Here is a 24388-nt window from a genome sequence, read left to right on the forward strand (position 1 = left end):
CATCCCATTTACTAACTACTCACAAATCTGTTTTTATCCTGCTGCTAATCTTTCTTCATTGCATGTCAGAGTCAGGAATCTTTCTTTACATGGGGAAGTATATCTTCTGCCATTTCTGGCATAAGGATATAATTAGAGAAATTAACAGATGTCATTCTCCAGGACAAGTACTAATCATGATCAGGAAAAAATACTAAAAATGATCAGGAAAAAAACCAATTCAGAGGTTTAGAGCACTATGGGAATTAATTCACCACTCTAGCTATGTTAGCAAAAGACTGTCAGGCTAGGTTGCCTACCCATCTTTTCAACAGCAGTGATTATTTTTTCTTCCTAGCAATGGTCTGTGAAAACAGAAATTAAAGTCCTAGCACAACTTTCTGATTCAAACACTGTTGGCCAGATGCTCAGTCCCTCTTGATCAGCAGGCAGAGCATGCCTGCTGACCCCAGGTGAGGCTTTGGTCTTACCTGCAATCACAGCAGCACCTAAATTACCTTTCAGTAAGAAAAGTTGCTGTGTAAATCAAGACAGCAGAAGAAAAGCAAAGGAAACAAAAGTACTTTTTAAATATCAGAAGCTCTCTAAATTTTTGCTAGCACATTAGAAAACCCCGTAGCTTCTTTAATCCACACACACAAAAAAACCCCAACATAAATTAAAAACTCTACTCAAAATCAATTGGCATCTATGTACATAAATGAATGCGTATCTCATAAATTTAACAGTTGGTTTTCTTGACTTCTATCTATAGAAACTGTCACTTAGACATTCTCTGAGTCAGCTTTGCCATTCTCTGGAGGGCCAGTGGCTACCCAGTTAGTCTCCAAATGCCTTGTAGGAACACATCTTTCTAATTCTCACCAACAGTTTGGATTCCTCACTAGGCATCACCTGAATAAAAATTACCTCCCATGTCAATTAGCTTGGATCAGGCCTTACTGGTATAACCCTCTCTACCTCAAATCAGATAAGCCCATTAATTAAGGATCTTTCAGGCCTTGTGTATTCTTTACAAACCTAAAACCCACATGTCATTAAGTTTTTGCACCTTCTGAAAGCACTTCAGGCTGCATTTGAGCAAACCTAGGTTTAACTCCACTAGTCACTCTGCCTGCTGACTATGGTGGTGAATGTAACAAAGAAAAGCTTGTTGTGTGGTTAAGAACTGTAGGGGATTAATAGTCTTACTGGGGTGTTGACCTGAAACCAGGCAAAAAAAAAATCACAATTCCTGCTGACTTTGCTGTCTCGCCTTTGATCCTCTTCCAAAATCAAAGTGGAACACCAGGGACACTCAAGCATACAAATGGAAATGTGAGATAAGGTTCATATGAACTTCTTCCAACCAGAAAAATCAGTTTTACCACTGTGCTCTCAGTCCCAGCTTGACTTGGATTGGGCCTGAAGGCTTTAAAAAATAAACAAAACCATCACATTTGACAAGATGAAAATTTGCCTGGTGCTCTCCAAAATTTACACAACAGGATTAAAAATATAAATGGCAATGATTAGCCCTGCAAATCTGCCTCCATCAGTACAACTACATTGCACAGTCTGTACTCACTTTGTTTATCATTACCTGCACTCTAGTTTGATGAGACACAGCGTGTTCAGAAAAAGTCCAGATTTTTCTGGATCCCAAGGAAAAAAAAAAGGTAGGGAGAATGTGTACTCAGGTACAACATTGCTAGCCAGATCCTCAGCAGGTGTAAATCAACATGCTACTGAAGTTATATTGATTTATGCCTGCTAAGAGACTCCTATTTTGGTCCTTGTAAACCTTTTACATTATGTATATAAACACAATAAATAAAATGCGCAGACAGACTATAATCAGGGAGCAGAGATAGAGAATTATTGGTGTTCTAGCAGGGAAAGCCCAGTACTAAGGTTGTTGCTGATAGATGTTCTCAAACATCCCTGCCAGGGAGGTGGGCTAACACCACACTCTGCTGACATTTCTACTTCTTCTCACCTAAAGCTGCAGTTGTACTACTCAGCTTCTGCTGGAAAAGATACCAGCACCAGAGTGAAGTGGGTTTTCTTATTTGTACTGAGTTCAGCAGGTTTTTGCTTAGCCCTTGTATTTCCACTTCAGGATCTTTTATTTTATTGTTTTGGCAAGTATACGTTCCCAAATTTAATCCCTTTATTGAATTTTTACACTTGGTTAACTCTCAAAAGAGATATTCCAAACAAAGTATAAATAAGTAAATGCAAGAACATTTTAAAAAACCCACAAAAAAACCCCAAGAAAAATTATTTGCAAATTACCCTCAGCTTGAAAAAAAGGTGTCTTTCTCACTTCAACACACTTCACCCCATCACCCCACGTGCAGGGACACACCTGCTTCATTCCAGAGGAGAGAGGTTTGTTCATCTATTGGAGAGTCATGGTTACTTCATCCAGGAAAAGGAGACTGATTTAGTACTTAGAAGGCGTCTCTAGTAGGCAAGAGACCTGAATATACCAAGTTGGTCATGGTAACTATAGTAATGGGCCATGTGCACACTCTTAGCCTGTCTCAGTCTCAAAATCCTGTGACCTGCAGTGCTACCAAATGTCTTCTGGCAAAAAATGCTGTGATATGTTCCAAGGTTTCTGCTTCCAGCTACCCATGATAGTCCTCTGCCAGAGACCAACACTGCCTGGAACAACGGGCAAAACAGAGCATGCACTTACTGAAAATCCAACACATTTTCTTATATTGCCAATGAGCTGAGCTGGGCATGTCCTGAGTCACGAGCAGAAGTTTCATCTGAATGACGGAGGTTTGCAAGAGGGGTCACCACTGGTTGAAGGTTTGACACCACCACTATATTTACATTAGTAGTTCTGTCACCACCTAACCAGAAAAATTTAAGTTGTGCTGCCTCACAACTAAGCCAATATAAATGCGCAGAAACAGTTACTAGAGCTCAGCTGATAAGCAATAATTTGTTATTCCACAATTCTTTACTAATATGCCTCATTCCTCAGTAAGGCCAGTTTCATCTACCTGTTTTTTTTTGGTTTCCACCTTAAAAGCTGTAATAAAGCTTACTAATTTGTTAAGCACTCAGGAAGTCTTTTGCAGAAATGTGCTATAGCTGTGCAAAATGTTCTTGTTACAGCCTAAGAACTCAAACAGGACCATTCAAGGCATTTGGAGCATGGCACTTTCTCTGCCCACTGTGGGCTGAACATCCCTCAAAAGCATCACCAGAATATAGCTCCTTAAACATCAATTGTAGTGCTTCATTTCAATGACCTCAAATTCTTAATGCCTTATAACAGTAATATTTTGTGCTGAAATAGACACTGTCCTGTTAGAATATTTCATTCTTATTTACCATGTCCTAAGAAATAAAATGCCTCATGTTCCCAGCCCTGCCGCCATGTTCAGGTAAGTGGAATTGATAGGAGAAATAATAAACAGAGATCACAAATGATAAGAAATACATTCCTTCACTTTTACTAATCTTGCATATCTTGAAATGGAAAGACGTTTAAAACTTTATGGTTTCTATCGCAACTGTTTCTTTTCAAAATTCATCTTCCAAAAAATTCTCTTTCATGCTGAATTTCAGCGAGTTAAAAAACTGATTACCTTACAGTTATCTTTTCAGACAGTTTTTAAATTTCTGATGACAAAATACACATTTTAAGTAACACCACCGCATTTGGGGGTACAATTCAGGGGAGAATTTTATCCATTTTTAAAGCAATTAATTGATTGGTAAAAATCTGCTTGTTATGTTGCAGCAAAGCTGCTATTTACAGAAGAAACAATATGGAATTACAATTATGAGATCTATGGCAACCAGGTGTTCAGTGTGATGCCTGCCTGAGGCAATCCAGTGTTGTGGAAAAGAAATCCATGGAGGAAGATCTGCAAAGGCAGTGGAGCTCAAAGATAAACCTTGAGGAAGCATGGGTGGGAGGAGAAAAGGCCAGCGGGTGGCTTAGGGTGCCTGAGAGAATTTACGGACAATTAGGAGAATATTCTGGAGTTGCAGGTAAAGAAGGCTCCTGGAATGGAGAAAAGCAACTCAAGTGGCAAAGCAGGGAGGGAGACGAGCTGATGAAAGTGAAGGACAATGACAGGACAAGCAATAACAGTGGAGTACACACTTAGGCTGGTCATTAAAAGGTTTCTAATACAAGAGAAATGAGGTATTTTCAAAGGTAATACCTAAGGCAGAGTATCCCTGGTCTGCTAAAACTGTAAAGCTACGAACAAGGTGATATTATGTACTGCATGAAACAACAGCAGCTAGACTCTGTGACCCAGGAACTTCTCTCCAATGCCTTGTTCCCATGAACAAAAATCACGTAGGAAAAAAGAAAAGTGCTGTATATACTAACTCCAATTACTGCTTATCACCTATTCTTCCTTACCATGTTCTCGGCTCCTTTCACAGCCTGTTAATCCCAACTTTTTGCCTTGCTGGAAAGACTTCTCTTCTAACAGACCTGCCTTGGAACAGTCAAACCCCTCATACTGAAAAGAAGTCAGATTTCCATCATGATATTCTGTGATTACAAGAATATGAGGGCAGTCCAGAATACCACAATATTTGGAAGCTAATGTACTTACGACCATCCACTGTCTTTGCCTCCAGGTGGACAAGATCAGGCTCTCTACCAGATCCCATCATAGACCTGTAAAAGACAGATGATACCAAGGTGTTAAAAACAAGAGATATCATGAATGTCTGAGATTTTAATTCCACAGGAGATCCTGTTTAGCTGGACCTAAACTCATACAAGTAAGAGCTGGTAATTTTGAAAGCATTTTTGAGTTTTCCCTAAAATAAACTTGAAAAGAAACTTGGAAAGAAATTCTACCATTTTATCAAATCAATGTCATTGTACTTATGAATTCTTTATTTCTGACTTCTTCACTTCTTTCCACCTGGAGACTTGTTTCTGTTCTCGTTGGTGCCTGACATTTTGATGTGTCTCCTGGTTTGGTGAGAAGGATGCATTGCAGTTCTGGGTGGGATACAGAAGACTTTAATTGATGTGATAAAAGTGTTTGCCAGCATACTAATTATAGCTGTTCCTCTATATTGGACATTTTATGCACATTGCTTAATTGACACTCTTAATGATCAATATTACCTTGTTAATTAAGAAATTTTAAAAACCTATTTCATCCTGAGACATTTTATCACTTCTAATCTAATAAAAACAGTGTTCCATTAATAAAAGAAATATCAGATTGACTCAGAAAATGACTGTTTGTTCACTCTGAATTAACAAGCAAGAACATAAAGACATAGAGCGCTGCGTATCAGGGGTTTATGGATTCAAGCTTTGCTTCCATTGTTGAGGTTCCCCTGGACTGCCACTGCTGGCCTCGCAACTCCCTTGGACAGTTCAAATGGCCAGTAGTTTGATGGACAGTCTGAATTATGGAAGTACTGACTGCAAGTATGTGCCAATCCCGTTGTACAGCAGCCTCGGCAGCATCTCTGACAATCAACCTGCTTTCTGGTCTTGGTCCCGTCATCCAATTCATAATCCTAGATTAAGGCTAAAGGTTAAACAACCAGTTTCTTGTTAGATGCCCGACCTCCATGTTAATAGATGCATGAGGGAAGAGAAACATTCATTTCCAACAATAGACAAATTAGATGCTGTTCTGTTCAAAGCCTCATTATTTTTCAGGAAATCAAAAGTGAGGTTCAAACAGTGATTTAGACCTTAATTCAGTTCCCACTGACTGCAATCAGAGGCAGCCCCAGCCTTTAATCATCATGCGCATTAACTAATAACCATTATAAAAATGTTAACAATAACAAGACTATTTGTGTTCTGATTAAACCTTAGCTTTCCTTGACAAAATCTGTAACAATTCTCTAGCTAGAAAATGTTTGAATTTTTTGTTCTCCTTTGCTGGGGACTGGAAGTTTCAGAAAAGACTCTGAGCCAGCATTGCTTTCACCTCTCCTCAATTTTTAATAACATTTATGGCAAGGTCTTTTTCTCCTAAACATTCAACTTCCATTTAAAATCTCTTCTTCCTGATAACGGACACCAAATGGGTGGGTGGGGAGTACCTTCCTAGGGCATTTTTCCTTTACCTGCTATCATCAGCAGATTTAGGGCCAAAATGCTGGGCCTGACAGTTACAATTCAGTTCAAGATAGATAGATGCCAGTGACAAACAGCTCTAAAAAACTGCAGAAGGACTAAGATTGTAATTTGGCATATCTCCTTTTTATTCTTGTTTATTCAAGCGGACTTTAAGCACACCTGGAACTGAGTAATTGCAGAAGACACAGTACAGCTTTGTCAATGCATTCCTCCTCCTGACCTCACACAGCCCCATGGGGATGTGAACTCTCCAAAGAAACAAGGATTATATTCCATGGATTTGAACACTTTGTCTCTTCAGAGGCACACAACAATGGTATTCATCCAGCAAAGAGCTTGTTGCCCTAGTTAAAGCCTGTGAGTCTACAGCCAGGTGCTTTTTGAGTTTGCTCCTCACAGTGCTATTCTGACCCCAAGAAACACCTCTATTGCATCTTCTCACACAAAGATAGCTAATTCAGAATGGGATGTCTCTCTGATGGATGGGACGTGATTGTCACTGTTGTTTTCACTTGTGGTATGAGCCGTAATTTACATCAAACTCTTAAATGTCTTAAAAGAAGCATATAAATATCTGGACCCACCAAGCCCTGAAAGTTAGAAGGCTACAGCTGTAGTGACCTGCATATTACTTAGTCTTACACTACAAAAGTCAGTAGTGGGACTGCAGAAGCTTCAACTCAAAGTAGAATTAAGCCATCAATTGTCCCGAGGATGTACGGAACAAGGATGGCTGAAACATGACTGGTGATAAACATTATTCATCTACTCAAGGGCTTTCTTTCTTTTGATATCTCCTAACCCCTGCAAATTAGAAATGTGATGACAAATGAAGAAAAAAACTAAGGTGCAGGGAATCTAGGGGCGTTCCTAAAGTCAAACAGGACATCTGAGGTAGAGACAAGAACCATCTCTAGGTCTTCCTATCTGCTAGATCTTTCTTCCTACCTTAGAAAATACGCATTCCATTACTTTGATATATAATAGGCTTAATTCACTTCTGACAGCACAAGGTCACAGTCAGGCCCATAATATTAAATGATAACATGAACAATCAGTTGCAAAGGACAGGCAAAATACAAATATGTATCTGCTCAAATCAATATTAGCTGTACACAGCTGACATCTAGAAACATATCACTCCCATCTGGATTCTGCTGAGAGCTTACTGGCTAGATTTTTTTTTTAATTTTTAAAGCCCATGGCATCAGTATGAAACAAAATTAATAAACCCAACTAATTACAAATAAATTCCAGTCCTGACTGGAGATTTGAAGGTTCTTATGCCAAAACTAGAGCCCTCAATAAATACAAGCTTCACACATGCAAGAAGGATTTGCCACACACATGATGGATTTGCCATAGATAACACCAAAGCCTCAAACTCAGTGTTTCTAACTTGATACAACTGCCTGCTCTACTTCATTATCTTTTATGCACATGGTCAATGCAACCTGGTCAATGTACACTTCAGAAGCTAATCAAGGAGAAGTGCTGTGCATTTGATAGCTTATAAACCAAGCACCCTGCAAAGAACTGGGGTGTGGCGGAATAACTGATTTCTCTCAGAAGTTTCTCCAAAAATAAACTAGGGCAACAAATAAAGGATTTTAAAAAGCCAAGGGGAGTGCAAGGCAGTGATCCCACTGCCTTTATGTAAAAGATGCTCACATTATGAAAAATGTAGGACCCCCACAGTCCTATTACAAAGTTGCTTCCTAAAATTTTAATCACATCAAGCCTGCTAAGTAGTCATTTGCACTTGAGAGCTTCACAAATCGATATCACTGGCTGCAGCGCAGTAATTGCTCTGAATGCAGATTCTACATCCACCGTGAGAAGCAGCACAGGGAAAAGACCCCAAATCATCCTCCGTTTTAGAACTAGGCTGAACTAAACAAAAGCAGCCTGGCACTGCCCATTGCACAGCAAATGCTAGTTGGCATATTTCTGTAGTGACCAACCCCTTGCCATCTCTCTCTCTGAAACATTTCAAAACCCTTGGCTTCCTTGGCCTGTCAGCTCTTCTGAGCCAAGGAAATTCAATAGAGACCCTGTTATCCTGAGGTTTCCACCTCTTCTATCTTTTTTCACTTCTAGGGACAAAAGCAATTGTTTATGGATGCTGGGAACTGATGAGGCTTGCAAGGCAGTCAGACCACTCAGAACTGCAAAAAGGCATCATTGTGAAGACAGCAAAAGATTCCACTTGGTATACTTAATTTAAAACTACCGTTTTTCATAAACAAAGAACCAGACAATAAGGGCTCCATCTCAAGGACTTATGCATTCTGGAAAGTAGCTTTGTGTGCCTTTGGGTTTGGATGCTTGACTTCAGACACAATCACACCATATCTGGGACTACACGCACAAGAAACTTGATGGCAAACTTTTAATATGTATTCCTGGTATCATACATGCTCACAGCAGCCAAGATCAAAGGTCTTTTAACCTAAGCAATAAAAGACAACATGATTTGACAGAATTTTCAGTGCAAAGAGCCCAGAATGAAAGGTTGGAAGAACAGAAATGCTACCATGCCCTTTTCACAGACAGAACTAGTGCGAATGTTGTTCATTCTTTATATGGGGACAAAGATGTTATGCAGCTTTCCCACGTCTCTGAGCAAATTAACAAGTGCAGAATTGGGACTCCTACAACCAACCCTCACCTTCTTTTGGAGGAAACAGGTCTGATTTCTTCATGCAGTGAACGATGGCAGATAAATGACAGATAACAGCATGACTCTACTAAGGTGGGTGGAATGAGATTCCACACAGTTCTGGCCATTTTGAGCTTATCGACACTGACTCAGAGTAGGTTAGAAGTGGCTGCAATGCAATACCAAACAGAAAAGTGACACATCGCTTGGAAAATCTAGTTAGATCCCTCATCACTAACAATGCTTGTTTGCCTCTATGCCCTCTCTTCCCCTTTCCACAACCTGTCCTGATTCTCTTTCTGGACAATAGACTCTAGTTGCATTCTGCAGATGACTTTGTGTTTAACGTGCTATTTATTTTGAGATTTCTCCTGACCTTCAGCATTCCTTCTTCCCAGTCCCAATTTGAGCACACCTCCATCTCCACATATACTGCATTACATAGAAAGACTTATTAGCTGCAACAGACAGGTGGAAGAGAGAACATACTCTCAGAGATCCTTATGCCAAAGTTGTCCTATGAACATAAATATTCTAAAAAGCTTTATCCTGTCACAATAGAGCTATAAAGTTGCTCTGTTCAGCACATGATAATGGCTTTGTAATTCAATTATTGGTAGAATTTGCCTTTGGGGATTTATCTTCCTTTAGCCTCAGCACTCATGCAAATCCCTTATCGTAAATCTTGCCAATGCAAAACCAGCTCCCCCACTGCCTCTGGGACACATCCTGCCACTTCACGTTAAAAACCTGACAGCTTATTCCAACTTAGTGAATGGCAGGGTTTTGGTTTTGTTTTACAGGACAGAAGGAAAACAACAGTGGGTGACGTTCATGGAGTCCTCAGTAGCATCAGTTTTTTGGTTCCACTGATGCCTCTGTAACACTCTAAATCCTAATTGCCATTCATAAAAATAGTAACATGTAGCACTGAACAGGGAGCTTTTTGTCCAAGATACGAAAGTACTTGACAATCAACCTTTAGGAACCTTCCCTGCATGCTACTGATTTGTTCAAGACCTATGGAAAAGTACAGGACCAGCAGACCAAATTAGAAATAGGGGTTGAGGAAAATTTTTGTTCTCAGCTTTACAGATAAACTCCAATGATTAGTCAAGAGCACAGGAACCTCATTGATTTGACAAAGATCACACAGTTGTTATGTGGCATAGACAAAAATAGAGCCTGAGAGTCCTCCAGGCTCCTTTTTCTTTTACTACTATACTGACTCCATGAGGACTTTGCAGATACTCTCTGTTCCTTTTTTTGCTTGAAAAAGGTCAGTGAATCTGCCCCAGGGAGCTTAGTGTGGGAAGAATTTCTCATGGTTTCTTTAGTTCAGTCCCTATTATGTGAAATTTTACAGATTTCACTATTCCTGGAACATACTTTAAAGATTGCTTTCTAGTTTTAACACCTCTTAACCATATTCTCCTGACATGTTTTAGAAGCAAAGGGCCAGATTCCATACAGGCATAAATCAGCACTTCATTTCTTTATATCTGGCCAGTAAATCTCCCCTGACAATAATCTAATCAGATTTTCTCTGCTACATCTCTGCACTATTCTTTCCCACATTGTCGAATTAGATGAAATGATATAATTTTGTGCAATTCAACTGGCAGCCACTGGGCCAAATCCATCCTATGGTATGCCTTACTCAGTTTGTCACCTGTTCTCTAGAACTGATGGAAAACAGCAGTGCAGCGAGTAAAGCACCTCACAACACTGACCCAGAAAAACAGGTGGCTGTTGCTGCTAACGCTAAAATAGATAAGTAGGTAAATGGGGGTAGTAGTGTGATTTCCAGGCCATGGGGAGTCACTTCTACTCTCACCACCATTTTTTACAACCCTAGGCAGGATTTTCCACAGCCTTCCATCCCATGATGTCCACATACCCCACAGCTTCAAGGACAGTAGCAAACCAAGCCTTCTCCCCCACTGCAGTAACACCACAGCTCTGTGGGAAGCTCCACAGAGGAAACTTGGCTAAAACTCTGAAATAGATGGATGTGAATTCTCAGGGACGTAGGTATCTATTGCCGGTAAAGCTGCACGGGAGGAATGTCTTAAAATGAGGATCTAAACTAAGTGATAAAATTCAATTACTAGGACTAGATCCCGATTTTAAGATAGTCCTCCTGTTCTACATCTCTTTTTCATATATTGCAGAAAACTTAAGACATTGTACTGGCTTGAAGGGAGAAAAGGAGGAAGGTACCCTCTAGTTATAGCCTCCAAACTCAGCTCCCTGATATAATGGACCAAACCTACCTGATTTACTGCTTCTCTGCTGGTACCGTCTAATAGGATCACAGTTTCCCACTGTGTTAAGACGTGTGTTTCTGGCTTCTTATACTGCTGTGGCCCAGTCAGTATGCGCTGGAGGAGGCCAGGAAGTAATTTACAGCAAGAGTAAAAAGTCAACTCTGGTAACACAGTATGCTGCTGCTCATTAAACATACAACAGAAAAACCTTCCTCATGTAGATCTAGACAAATCCACAGCTAACTACTATGCAACTGCCTCACCTTCTCAAGGGCTCCCCTTTATAGGTGCATATGGGGAAATCAGTTTCTTAGTCCAATGCCCATTGAAGACTGACATGTTCCAGGGTCCTGCATAGCACTACAGGCTTCTGCTACTGAGTAACCCCAAAATCAAGATTTTGAACCTGGTATATAGATGCCTGCCTACTTCTGCAGATCTTTAATGGGGGGAAGTGGATGATGGGAGAGAAGCTGAAGCTTGTGGGAGTCTGTACTCGTTTATAAAGTATCTCTGGATAATTTTTTAAGATAAATCAGCTGAATTGGGAAAACCAAAATACACCAACCTATGCATCAATCAGACTGGGGCCTCAGTCCCAAAAGGCTTATTCAGGTGAATATACTTCTTCTCCCTATTCACAACTAAAGGACAAGATTCTAAGGAGAGGAAGAGGTCAGAATCAGGTAAATGGTCAAGATGCTATTCAGTTATGCTTTCAGGAGAACATTCAAGTTACTATTTAACCCCCATCTTTAGAGTCCCCATCATAATCAAACAGGGTTGAGAACACTTTTTCTCTCACATAGGGGAACTCTGCCAAACTAAGGATTTGGGACTGAGGAGTTAGATTTTGCTCTGACAAATCTTGATTTGTTTATGAGTAACAAGTTCTCTCAAGAGACTACTGGGACCAGAGGATCTGGTTATTATGGACTCAGAGGACCAGAGGGCTATCAACCTCTGCTGTGTGACTTTGGGCATTTTTCTCAGCCTCATCTAGGGAAGAAAGATATGTATTTTGGATATCAGTTTCTTAAGAACTAAAACTTATTATAAATCCAAAGAGTCTAAATGAGCTTTTCACAGCAACAGAAAGATGATGCTGCATGTCTTTTTTCTGTCCTTGCTGACCCACATGGGGCTGGCAAGTTTGTATCTCTAGAAGCCAGACAGGAATAAAATCCTAATTCCCAAGATACACCTGAGAGATTTCAGCCTTCATTTGTTCCAAAAACAAAGAGTTACATCAGGGTCCAGCTGTCTGAGAACTGTAAGCAGAGGTTTTCACTAAATCCATAGAAAAGCCAGTGAGATCTTTAGTGAACACTGCCAACTGAGAGTATGCTTCCTTGCACCCTGGCTGGGCAGAATGTAACACTGACCTTTCTGGTGAGAAAATGGTAAATGTCAGGGGCACTGAATGGTGACAAAGTGCTCTAATGTGTGTCACTCACCATCAGTAAAGTTAGCAGCAGCAGGATGGTAAGGGCCAAGGAAAGGCACAGTTTCAGACTTGCTTGTCACTCGGGTCCCTGGCAGCATTGCTTGACTGTAGCTCATCTGTATCTTTAGGCTGGCAGCCATGAAGCTGCCTAAAAATATTAGCAAGGTAATAGCAGCCTGTGTTATAGAGGCTCGGACCTTCAGTCTGACTTTATCCCAAAGTCAAACTGGAAGCAAAAGTGTGGTGTTCAATTCAGAAAAAAAAAAAAGGATTCAATCAGTCAGTTGCTTAATTCAGGTCTCCTGAAAACTGTCATGGGTTCCTCTGCGATTTGCCCCTCTCCACCATATTTAAGCTATGAAATACATATATTTTTAATTAAATTTCTAGTACACTTCAACTCATCGGGTATGGCTTGTGTGTTAGATCTAGCGGTTGATTTTCTGGGCAGGCTGTTACAATGCCCTTTGATTGGCATCTTCCCTGTCAGCCTCCAGCAGTTGCCCTGCAGTGATTAAAAGGTCTTGTTCAGCAATACACAGCATCATTTGTAAACAGCCCAGATACCATGCCATTTAAATTGCCTCAGCCCACCTGGGTGGGTGTGCAAATCTCACCAAGCCAAGATCTGACAAGAACACTGGGACAGTTCTCCCAGCTTGCTCCAACTGCTTGAATATAATGAAGTTTTTAAGAGGGCTTTGACACTTCTTTCCCTTGATTTTCAGCTCTTTCAGCTGCTCCGATGAACACAGTCAGAGCTTTTAAAATACAGTCTCTAGCCTCCTCTGGAAAAGAAAAGATATATACTCTATAATTCTACTCTGAAGATTAACTTTCTTTGCCATTGCTCATAAAAGAAACACAAATATAGCCCTATCTACTCATCTGTCCTCCCAGCTGCTTACCAGTTTATCTTTTTCTCCCTTTCAGTGTGTGTGCATATCTTTGTATTGTTTGAGAGGAAAAGTTAGTTGGCTGCTTTTTTACAATGTTTGCATCCATTTTCTTCTCCTCCTCATACTCAGAAAAAACAAGACAGTGGAGACATAGCAACACCTCTTACCAAACTGACATAACTCCTGTAATTTCTTCAGGGAATCATTAACATCATGGACACATGACCCTACTGGAAATGAGATATGCTATGACATGTTTTTACTTCCAATCAGCCTGCTACACCTATGAAGTGCATGAAAGCCCTGAGCCGTATTTTTTGTCTAATCAAGACAGTTACCTCAGAATCACAGAATGGTTGGGGTTGAAATGGACTTTTAAAGACAATCTAGTCCGACCCCCTGCCATGGGCAGCGACATCTTTCACTACATCTGGTTGTTCAAAGCCCCATCCATCCTGATCTTGAACACTTCCAGGGATGGGGCATTCACAGCTTATCTGGGCAAATGTCTCACCACCCTCATAGTACAGAATTTCTTCCTTATATCTAATACAAATCCACCCTCTTTAATTTTAAAACTGTTACCTCTTGTGCTATGACTACAGTCTCTGTACCAGTAGAGTCTCTCCATTTTTACTGTAGGCCCCCTTTAAGTACTGAACAGCCACCATATGGTCCCCCTGGAGCCTTCTCTTCTCCAGGCCGAACAACCCCAGCTCTCCCAGCCTTTCTTCATAGGAGAGGTGTTCCAGCCCTCTCATCATTAAAGCTCTCTGATCTTCTCGAAGTATGTATTCTGTATTTTTCCTACTTGCTTGCCTGGGTGCACTATCCCAAGAAGTAAAAAAAAAAATAATAAAAAATTCAATAGCACTGATACAGTTAATGATTATAACTTGATAATATAATTTACTATCTGGGCTTTTCTATTGTTCATTTTATGCTAGTTTTTAAGACACTGCTGTTATTTGGCTTTATTACTCCCCCCCCCACCTTAAGTTTTTCAAGGTTACATTATGATTAGAATAAGCTAAGAATCTTTTCAAAAAGTGTCTTGTTTTGATTAAAAAATATTACATTTTGCAGACATTTTAATGAGCTTTTTAACCTCTTATTTCTATTTTTTTCATGGCCAGCTCTAACTGTGATACCTTGACTTACTGACTTTTAGAAAATAATTTCAGGTTGAAGGCATGACTTGATCTGAGGACCAGAATAAAAATCTAGCCTTTAATGAGCAATTTCTGCATATGTATTTTGGCCATACTGAACTATATGCACTTTGACTACTGTTTTTGCAACTACTGGTCACAAATATTTGGATTTGCAAGTCACAAGGTATCACTGTTGAACTTTGACTAGATGACTGGACCACTTTAAAAAAGCAAGAAAAAAAGTAAAGTAATTCCCAATATGACTGATTGACTGACTGTGTTCACATTTGTACTCACTATAAACCAGCGCCTTTGCCAGCAAAATTCCACCATAGGAATGTATGCTGAAAATCACCAAGTATCAGAAAAATAAACTCAGAAGTATTTAAATAAAGCATTTATCCAACTCTTTTAACTAACATCTACTACATTCTATTCCCCTAATGCCAACTACATTAGTATACACTGTGCTATCAGCAATAATCTATGTAAATTAACTTGCTGTTTCTGTATTACCCTGCTGAACTAATACTGCTTAGAATACTCCTTCCTAGTAATCAGGGTATTTTCATAGAGCACAGTTCTAGAATTGCTAAGCACCTTGATAACTTTAATGCATTCTTCTGTGACAGTACATTTTACAGCAAAATCTCAAGAACCTGCCAGAGAAATAATAAAAACCATGAAAACTGTTGATACAATGTAGAGCTGCAGTGCCTTGGGGTTGTATGCAATGTGTATTCTTTTATGTTTCTGTTAGACACATAACATACAGTTGACACTCTGAGTGGATTATGCTTTCCTCAGTATACCACTTTCACACACCTAGATTATGCAGATATGTGATAAGATACGTGAATTATAGCAATTATTAGAGGTGTCAGTTTTATAGTAGCCTATCACTAAAGCCTGCCCAGCACAAATGTGTCCTCACAACCTTTTAATGAGGTAGAGAATTACAGATCCCTTTTTCCTCCTTGCTTTTTTTTTTTTTTTTTTAAGAAAAGAAAATTCCAGTCACCCCTCATTCTAAAGGATTAAGTTTATCTGCTGTCGTGGTTTAACCCCAGCCATCCCCCATCTGATACCTTCCTCCACAGAGTGACATAACAATCTCTTTCATCACAAGTGTGGATGTCAGGGCATCACTTAGAGCTGTAGGTGAAAGAATAAAAAGGGGGAACAGAGGAGCTCTGAACAAAGATTCTATTTTCATGTTAATGCTCCTCTTAATGAAACAGAGGATACAAGAATACAAAATACATATGAGCTACAAGGAGCTGAGTTGTCTCTACACAGTGTTTTCTTAGAGTTATGCAGTAGGCATCAGTAGATTGCTTTGATGTTGTTCTTCAGGGGATTAAATTTCTCTGGGATGGTAGTAGGAGGGAGTGTTTCACAGAGCAGCCAAAAATAAGTGAATAAAAAAGAAAATTCTCCTGGAAACAGATATAAGAAATGCAGCTGTAAAAGACACTACAGTTTCTCTGACATCATTTACAGGCAGAGCCTTCTCAAGACTAAAACTAGAAAGCTCAGTGGCGTTTATTCGCAAGACTTAGAGTGACCCACAAACTATTTACAAGCCAACATAATGGAGTAAAATGGCAATTAAAATATCTGCGAGCAATCAGGAAAGTGCACCTTTGCTTTCATCAACCATTTGAATCTGTTTAAGTGTCTTTAAAGTCTTCCAGACGTTCCTTCCCTGTCAAAAGAAGCAGCATTAAGTAAACACAGCCTCAAGAAGCCCTGATGCCAAAAGCTTTGCTCTGTGTCTTCCTGATCTGTCCCAGCTTCTTCCTGAAAAGTCCCAGTTTAGAAAGTCCTAGAAGCAGTCTGTATTAAAGCAACTCGTCAGCCTTCCTCAGATATTGGAATATAGCCCTCATTCTCTGGACAATACAGCTGTGTCCTGGTTGATCTCTTCAAAACCATTTGATTTAGAGAAAGCACCAGGAACAGGAGAGAGTATCCCCACAGTCTTCTTTCCTCGAAAAGTTGTGACTTCAGGACATTTTTCTTCACTATTCCTTTCTGTTCTTAAGAATAACTGGAAGTCAGTCATCTGATTTTTCAGGTTGATTAGACTCTGAATATTTCTAAGCCAAAATGTATAATAATTAATTAAAAAAAAACCCAGACAACCACAGGGCACTGAGCAAGGCTCTACCCAACTTGCACATCAGCACTGGCTACAGAGCTGTTGCTGTAGAAGTCTGGATTTCAACTGTACATCTGCACCCTCTTATGTCCCAGTTCTCTTTTGCTTTTCTTGCATGGGGAGTCAGCAGTGGCCACACTCTGAGAGCAAAGGGCCGACCTTCTGATTCAGCACTACAGTGCCTATTTTGTCCTCAGGTACTTGGCAGCACAGAAATGGAAATGCACGGAAAAGCCCAGTGTTGCCCTCTGTGGTGTACATGTTCTCAATTACAGATGCACAGCTCTGTTTTCTACTATGGTTGGTTTTGAGGACAGACAGTGTCCATATCATTGCAGCTAACAGTGTTTTTCTTCCAAGGTGGTGACAATCATAATAAAAAAGCCAGAATGAGATGCAACACTGTCTCCACAAGTTGTATTATTTTTACTTTTGATAGCAGAAGTACAGTCTAGCGTACACTGAGGTGTGTTATGCAAGGGACATTTTGTTCAAGGTGAAAATACAGGCTTGCAGTTTCATGTTTTGTTTATGGCTGTAGGGAATTAGATGGGTGGTTGGAACATCTTTTCATCTTTTCAACTTTTTCTTTGCCTTTGAAGCTCCATGCCTGAGTTCTCTTATTTGTTAGGTTCTAAGAGGCCTTCAAAGTGTGAGCTCCATGGAAAGGGAAAACGAACATTTTCATCATTATTCTTATTGCAAGCATCCATCAGCTCAATTCACAATAAACCACTACTGTAAGTAATGATGGGAAACTTCAAGAGGTTTGGAGTGCAGTACAGGACACAGGGATCCAGGAACAGGGACATTCTTTCCAGCTGTCTAACCTCTTCAGTGAGTACAATTTTGTTGGATGTCTCAAAGACTGGGTTCCCAGGTTTCTAGGACTTTCTGCTTTTAATTAGCCCAGAAAAACCCAAGAGATATGTGGGGCTGTGTGTTTGCATCTGACATTTTGAAACCCTGTTAGGAGTCCTGGAGGAAAGAAATAGGAGTGACATAAATATATATGCACCTATCTATACAGACACTCGCACAAAACCAAGTTTAAGTTAAAAATGGAATTTAGTTTGCAAAAGCTTCAGCTAACACAGATTCTGAGAAAGGATTAAAAAGCAGGAGCAGCAAACAAAATCTCTGGTATATCCTTTGCAGACCAAATATAAATTCAACTTTGGAAGTAAATTTGACCTAGAGCTCTTACTTCTTCCATAAATTAAAAGAAAATATTTGACTGAACCACTCCTGAATCTTGATATGTTCAAACCCTGTGGTTTTGGCACAAGTTTATAGTTTAGAAGTTACCATGGAGGTCTCATTTTAATCACCTGCTTCAGCTCATCCTGATTTCAAGATGACTATTTTATCAAAAGCTTCTCTTTTGAAGGCCAGATTCACAGGACATGGGCCAACTTCTGCTCACAGGTGGACTACTGCTTCCATAAAGAGCTGATGAGAAGTCTCACAGATTTACACCAGTGCAAAGAGTAAGCCAAAATATAAAAAAATTAAACTTATCTTCAATTTAGACTATGACAACCACATTTGCAGGAAAACAGTCCAGTGTCTCCTTCATTCCTCAGCTTTCTTTTCCACATAAGTCAAAGTTACGCTAATTGCTATTGCGTGACAGCATAGAGGTGTTTCAGATAAGTATTTTACTGCAAGCATGGTTACAGAGCTTTACACTGCGTACGCAAATCATTGGTATGGAAAGCAAATGCAAAGAGATCTGCCTGCAATCAGAAAATGAGAAGAGAATCAGTACACCAGAATCACTGGGTAAATCTGTGACGACTAGAACTGAAGGAGATGAGACTCAAAATAAAGAAATTTGCTAGTAGTGAAGAACTCCAGAATAAAGTTTGGACCTTCATCTGGGGTTATTTTTCAGTGGTGGTGGCTACTACAAGTGTTTGAATCTGAAGTCAATCGTCCATTACAGACACCCCATATATTAAAAATTGTGAGATGCTCAGATTTAATCATAACCATGTAGGCTATGGCCCTAAGTGAATTTAGATACAAAGTGTATAGCGTAAGTTAATGCAGCAAAGAGTTAAGCTTGCATCAGTGACAAAGAGCTATGATACTTCTTTAAGGTAACTTTGGCATCAAACATGCAAACGTTTTGCCAACACTGTAACTGACTGACATTCAAAGATTCAGCAAGAGGAACTTACACATGACTGATTCATACAGCCTGAAATCTGACTGGAAATCTTGCACTGCTGCTTAGAAGCAGTATTGCAGAGTAATTTAAACTCATAATGAAGAACTGTGTGTGTGCCTAGTTGAATGTCCATTAACTTGCTCACTTTCAAGGACCAAAGCAGGTTTAACAGCAGTTAAAAGCATAACACCAGCCACTGGAGGATGTCCACTGTTACCCATGGCAGAAATGCTAGTATCCTCAAAGACTCTAAGACTTCAGTCTTTGGCCCTCCCTGGTAGCAGGACCAGATTGATCTCTTCTTTGTATTTGGTGCAAAAGCAAACAAGTTTATGCTGAAGAGAGTTGTGTTCAAACTCAAAATGTTCACAGAAAATTGCAGAACTCTCCCCTCCCAAATCAATGATTTCTTCAGAATATTATTCAGTATATTTCAGTTGTACAACATCCTTAGATCAAAGACTCCATTTCCAAGTGCTGTATAAACACAGTAACAGGAGGAATAATGCCTCTTTCATACCAGTTCTAAATTAATTTCAACAAATCAGCAGTGCAGATTGCATTCAGCCATGTTGCCTTCAAGCCCCCATTTCAACATCTCTATACATATTGGGAAGTTGTGTCTAGGAAATGAGGAAGAGGTTTTTGCTCTTACCAGTAGAACCTGTTTGGTGCAACTCCCTCATGAAGAAGCAGCCATCTTCTGCCAAACTCCACTGAACTGAATAACTGGGGACAAAAACAAACAGTCATGAATCACAGTAGAACACAAAGATAACACAGAAATTAATCTGAAGAAGTCTCTATCACTTCTGAGATAGTGACTTGGACTTTTACTTCTTCCAGTCTCAAAGGCACACACCTGAAGCAGCTGAAAAGTGTCTGCAGTGACTTTTATTGGCAGAGGCAATAGTGTGCTGTGTGACATGGGACACAAGTGGTAGTACCTGAGACATCACTGTATGGGTACACCCAACAACCTGCCATGACTGCAAACTCATCACCTAGCTCTTCATGGCACTCTCAGGTAATAAAATCATGCAGTGTGGGAAGGCTGCATTTTCCTTTTTTGAACTTGTGGTGGATACCAAATATACAGCATCACACAGCAGTTTGATAACCTAGCCTAGCTCTGACAACAGATATACACAGTTGCCTTCCTCCATACTATGTCAGAAGATCATTCTTTTTCCAGTTACCAGTAGCCATCCCTAGAGAGCTTGTTCAATCTGGCACCAAAAAAAGTGCTCAAACATGTCCAGACTTCTCTTGCAGGACTAAATGAGTTTAAATAGCACAAGTTACTTGTACCATGGAAACTCGCAATTCTCCTTTTGCTCCTGTCCTTCTGCAAACAATGTGACACCTTCTCCCAGTCTGGTTACACAAACAATATCCAAATACATCAATCATTTCAGAAAATCTTTCCATGATAAATACCAAACCAGACTAAGAAAGGTCAGCAAAAAAGGCATATTACAAGTATTATAAATACTTTGACTCATCTCTGTAGAATGATATACAAATATTACTGTTACAAAGCATTTACAAACAGCTGTTCTCCGTAAATGCTGCCATCAGGTAATTCTCGGAAGGATAGTAGAGGGAAGGACCACTTGGGTTCTTTCTTATGCTTTATTTAACTTCAAATTTCTCATATGGAAGCACTAAGAGGCAGTCAGCCCTGTATTTTTTTTTTTTTTGCAGATTCATCCTATTTCCCCTCTTTCCCTTGCTTGATAGGCTTGGTCTGTCCCCTTTTCTGTCAAGGAAGATATTGGACCTCTTTTTTGAACTGTGAGATGTCTTTTCATGACACCACTTTAGGGATCTTGCACAAAATGCAAACAATCTGAATCTTTATGTGTAAACCTTGACAAATTTTTTTTTGAATGAGGAGTGGCAGTGGATTGGCAGGAAACAGAAAGATGGATGCCTGTGAGAATGACTGAGAAGGAAGGAAGATGATTTTAAAGCTTTGTGTTGATCAGAAAGATAGTTTGAATGTATTTTAAGAATTATGAGACTGGGATGTAAGAAGCCTTGAGATCTACTTCTTATTTACATTCCCAATGCAAACCCCTATATCCCTCAGCTTCCCTACTGTAAAACCTTCAAAGGACATGGAGAAATTAATTACAACAGCTTTTTAGTAAACAGTAGACTGGCATATGTTGAAATCTACTTTAAAACATGAAAGCTAAAAATTCACCTCTTTTTCTCTGAACACTGTCAAAGAACAGAGAGGGAAGAAGGTAGACGGGATGGAAGATAACAAGGGTAAGAAAAGGAAAAACACTTTAGCTTTGTGGATAGAAATGCATCCCCTTTTAAAATTTCATTGGTGAGTCCGTTATTGTTCCTTAAGTAGGAGATTCTAGTAACATTTTTATTTGAAACTTTAGGAGACCCTAACTATAAATAAGGAAAACTTTCATTTTTGAAAATCAAAGATGATCTTTAGGAACATTTAACAATGACTTTTGTAAAGTGCTTTGAGGTCACCGAATCAAGAACTTTACCATTACAGGAGGTATTTTTCCCCCTTCACATTCAAAATCCATTTCTAGACCTGCTTTTGTAATTGCAGCAAAACCAAAACCATAATAACAATAAGCTACTGTCAATTTATCTCTCAGGTGCCAATGTTTTCCCATTCATGGCAAAGTAGTTTCTTTTGTGCCAATTAATGTCTTTGACATACAGTAATTGAAGTTTTAATCAAGTTCAGATCATCCTTTAATTAAGAACAGGGAGCAATCCAAACAACTCGGCAAACACCTCTGTGTTTCCAGACCAGGGATACACTGGATGTAACCTCTCCAGGGACACTGACGTTCAGATGGCGGAAATCACCGCAGTGAATCTCGGTTTTCCCCCTTTGTATCTCTCACCCTACTCCCTCTCCAGTTTCCCTGAGCACAGCTTTCAGCAGGTTATCCTCTCTCTGAATTTAACGGTGATAGTAACAGTATCCAGAGTGAATTAAGTACAGCCTGCAAAAGCTTTCTCTGTGCTTGTGTAGCATCCCCCTGCCATGCCTGCAGTCCCACTGCAGTGCCAGGTGGTCGAACGGTCCCGGTGCCACAGCTTCCCTCTGGCTCTTTCAGCACAGCTCTTCAGAGGGGCTCCTCACCTGGTGCATCCAACAACTCCCCCAGCAGAACAGAAGCTGTGATGCTGCACAGCACCCAGGGAGCCCTGCTTAGTCTTGGTGTGTGCTCTGAGGGAGACGTGATTCAGGTAATACGTGGAGAAATGCGAGACTTTACAAGTTTGTTTCAAAGGGAGGAAATGAGTATAGCAGTTCTACTGTCAGGGTTGGCCTTTCAGATTAGAAGCTGGTGCCCAGTGACCTGGAGACAGTGCGTGAGAAAAGGCAACAGCTCTCAAAGGGAAATATCAGCTCTCTGGGAACTCATGCCCAAAGCTCTCATTGTCTTTGATGAGACACTTTAATAACCAACCTTTAGAAGGTTTTTCCTCCTTCGCCTTTATCTCAGCACCAATCTCAGCCTTTACTGACTCACAGCAGCACAAGCAGCATTAATATATCTTTAGCAAAGAGGGAATTCCCCACCTTATATGTCAGCCCACAAAAAAAAAAGAAAAAAAAAATCCTTTGCAGTAAGGACTTTTTCAGTATTTTATTCTAAGTACCATTCATTTTAGACTGAATTTATTTAGTTGGACCAGAAAAAAAAGAAATATTTGGAGGCTTTTGTCAAATATCAGTTATGATACAACTGGGATTATTTTTCCTGATATAGCAATTATAGTGCTCGTATGGATATTTTTTTAAACTCAGCATCATATTTTGTTGTTGTTATAAAAGCCCTCTCTCTCCTGGGACGTCTTGTAATAGACTGATGCATGCAGTTCTTTCAGAGATGACATTTTATTTTCTTTGGCAAGCACTGCTGTCTTAATGACAATTTTCATCATTAGACTGAAATGAGGTAATGTTCTTTGCTACACTTCTTCTTGTACCACAAATAGAAAAGGAATCTATTACAATTTCAATGTTTGTTTTCATCTGAGGGCCAAGCAGTGATCTGACACTTCTGTTTATACTGAGATAAAACTGTTATGAAGTACAAACCTTATACTGATCTCTCAGATTTGACCCTTGTTCATCAGGGAATAATTCTCTTCTTGCTTCCACTTCTCTTGTATATTTATTTTTCTGTGTAATACCCGAATACTTAAGAATGATTAACAGTCTGGTTTTGCTTTGTTTTTCTTTTTAAAATCCTAACAATCTGTGAAGTAGAAACCTACCACCTACCTCTTTTATATGGGAAAACAGAAATGCAGTGGAAAAGGAAAGGCTTACAAGGTTACAAATACCTTCTGAGGCTGAGCAGGGATTCACATAAACCCCCTGAACTGCAAGACAATCCCCCAGCTATAGAAACAGCCTTCTTGCAACACGACATTACTGTCTTCTGGAGTAGGGAAAGCTGACATCTGAAAACTAAACTTCTTTCCTTATCTACACCAAACAGTATCTGTACACTACTCACTCTGTTATTTGTTTCCTAACCTCTGTGAGAAGCGTAAGAGCTGCCCATGTATTTCACAGCAATAGCGTAAGCTTCACCTTAAAATGCTCTGGGAAATCTGGGTAACAGCAAGATACAGTTGCCACATAACCTTCTCTTTCCCTTCTGATTTCCTGATCTTTCCAGTAGTAATTTTAGATTTGTGTAATTTTTTTGCATTTCGGGCTATATTTGATAACATTTCAAATTAAGACATTCAAAACATTATTTAATATATAGATATTTTTAAAAACAAAAAATACTGTTTGTAAACAAAGGATAACTTTCCTATAATCCAATGAAAATGCAGATGAAAAATAAAATATTTTAGAAATGTTTGTAGTTAAAAACCCAAGCATTTGATGAAGGGGAAGAAGCTGTACATATAAATTCTCAGTGAAAGTAAAATATTTAACAGAAATTAGTGAAACCTGATTGGTTTATTTACTTTAGTTCAACAGCTGGCCCTATAAAAAAATAACAAAATTCCAGAAAATGTAGGGAGAAAAAATGATATTTTTCTAAAATGTTCCACTAAGAATAACGGGAATTTTATTTGACTCAACTGATCTAGACTGCAACATCACTTCTGGAAGGGAAAGTGTGCACTAGCGAAGAAGAAAAAGAACTCTACACTTCTCTCTACTTCAGCTCTGGAAAATCTCTCCAAAGCAAAAAGCTCTCAAGATCTTAGCTTCATAAACCCCTCTATTTTTTTGGATGGTTCTGGATACATTCTGCCATGCATCTTTCTTTGCCCTTCTGCCCTGTCTTGCATAGAATGAACGCTTGTATTGTTTCATAATCTACCCATGTGCTATGGGTAGCTGTAAAAGAGCTCTGGCCCCTTCCATCGTTTGACTACATCTATTTTATTCTTCCCTGGTTCGCCCATGTATTGTACCTCCTACTCATCTTCCCTTCACTCAGATTTCTAACCTTTTTAGAGTAGAAATCACCTGTTGTAGCATGTGTTTACACAAC

The 24388-nt window shown here is 39.6% G+C and overlaps 1 protein-coding gene across 1 annotated transcript in view; it reads right to left on the bottom strand.

Moving 5' to 3' along the window:
- SORCS1 (sortilin related VPS10 domain containing receptor 1) overlaps nucleotides 1-24388 on the bottom strand; it is a 310095-nt gene that overhangs the window by 81948 nt on the left and 203759 nt on the right. The window contains exons 5-6 of the mRNA XM_049810783.1: nucleotides 19516-19589; nucleotides 4584-4648 (exon numbers count right to left, since the gene is read on the bottom strand). Coding sequence (XP_049666740.1) covers nucleotides 4584-4648; nucleotides 19516-19589 — 139 coding nt within the window. The remainder of the gene's footprint in view (nucleotides 1-4583; nucleotides 4649-19515; nucleotides 19590-24388) is intronic.

Source organism: Accipiter gentilis, chromosome 9, assembly GCF_929443795.1.
Source record: "Accipiter gentilis chromosome 9, bAccGen1.1, whole genome shotgun sequence".
Lineage (NCBI taxonomy): Eukaryota > Metazoa > Chordata > Aves > Accipitriformes > Accipitridae > Astur > Astur gentilis.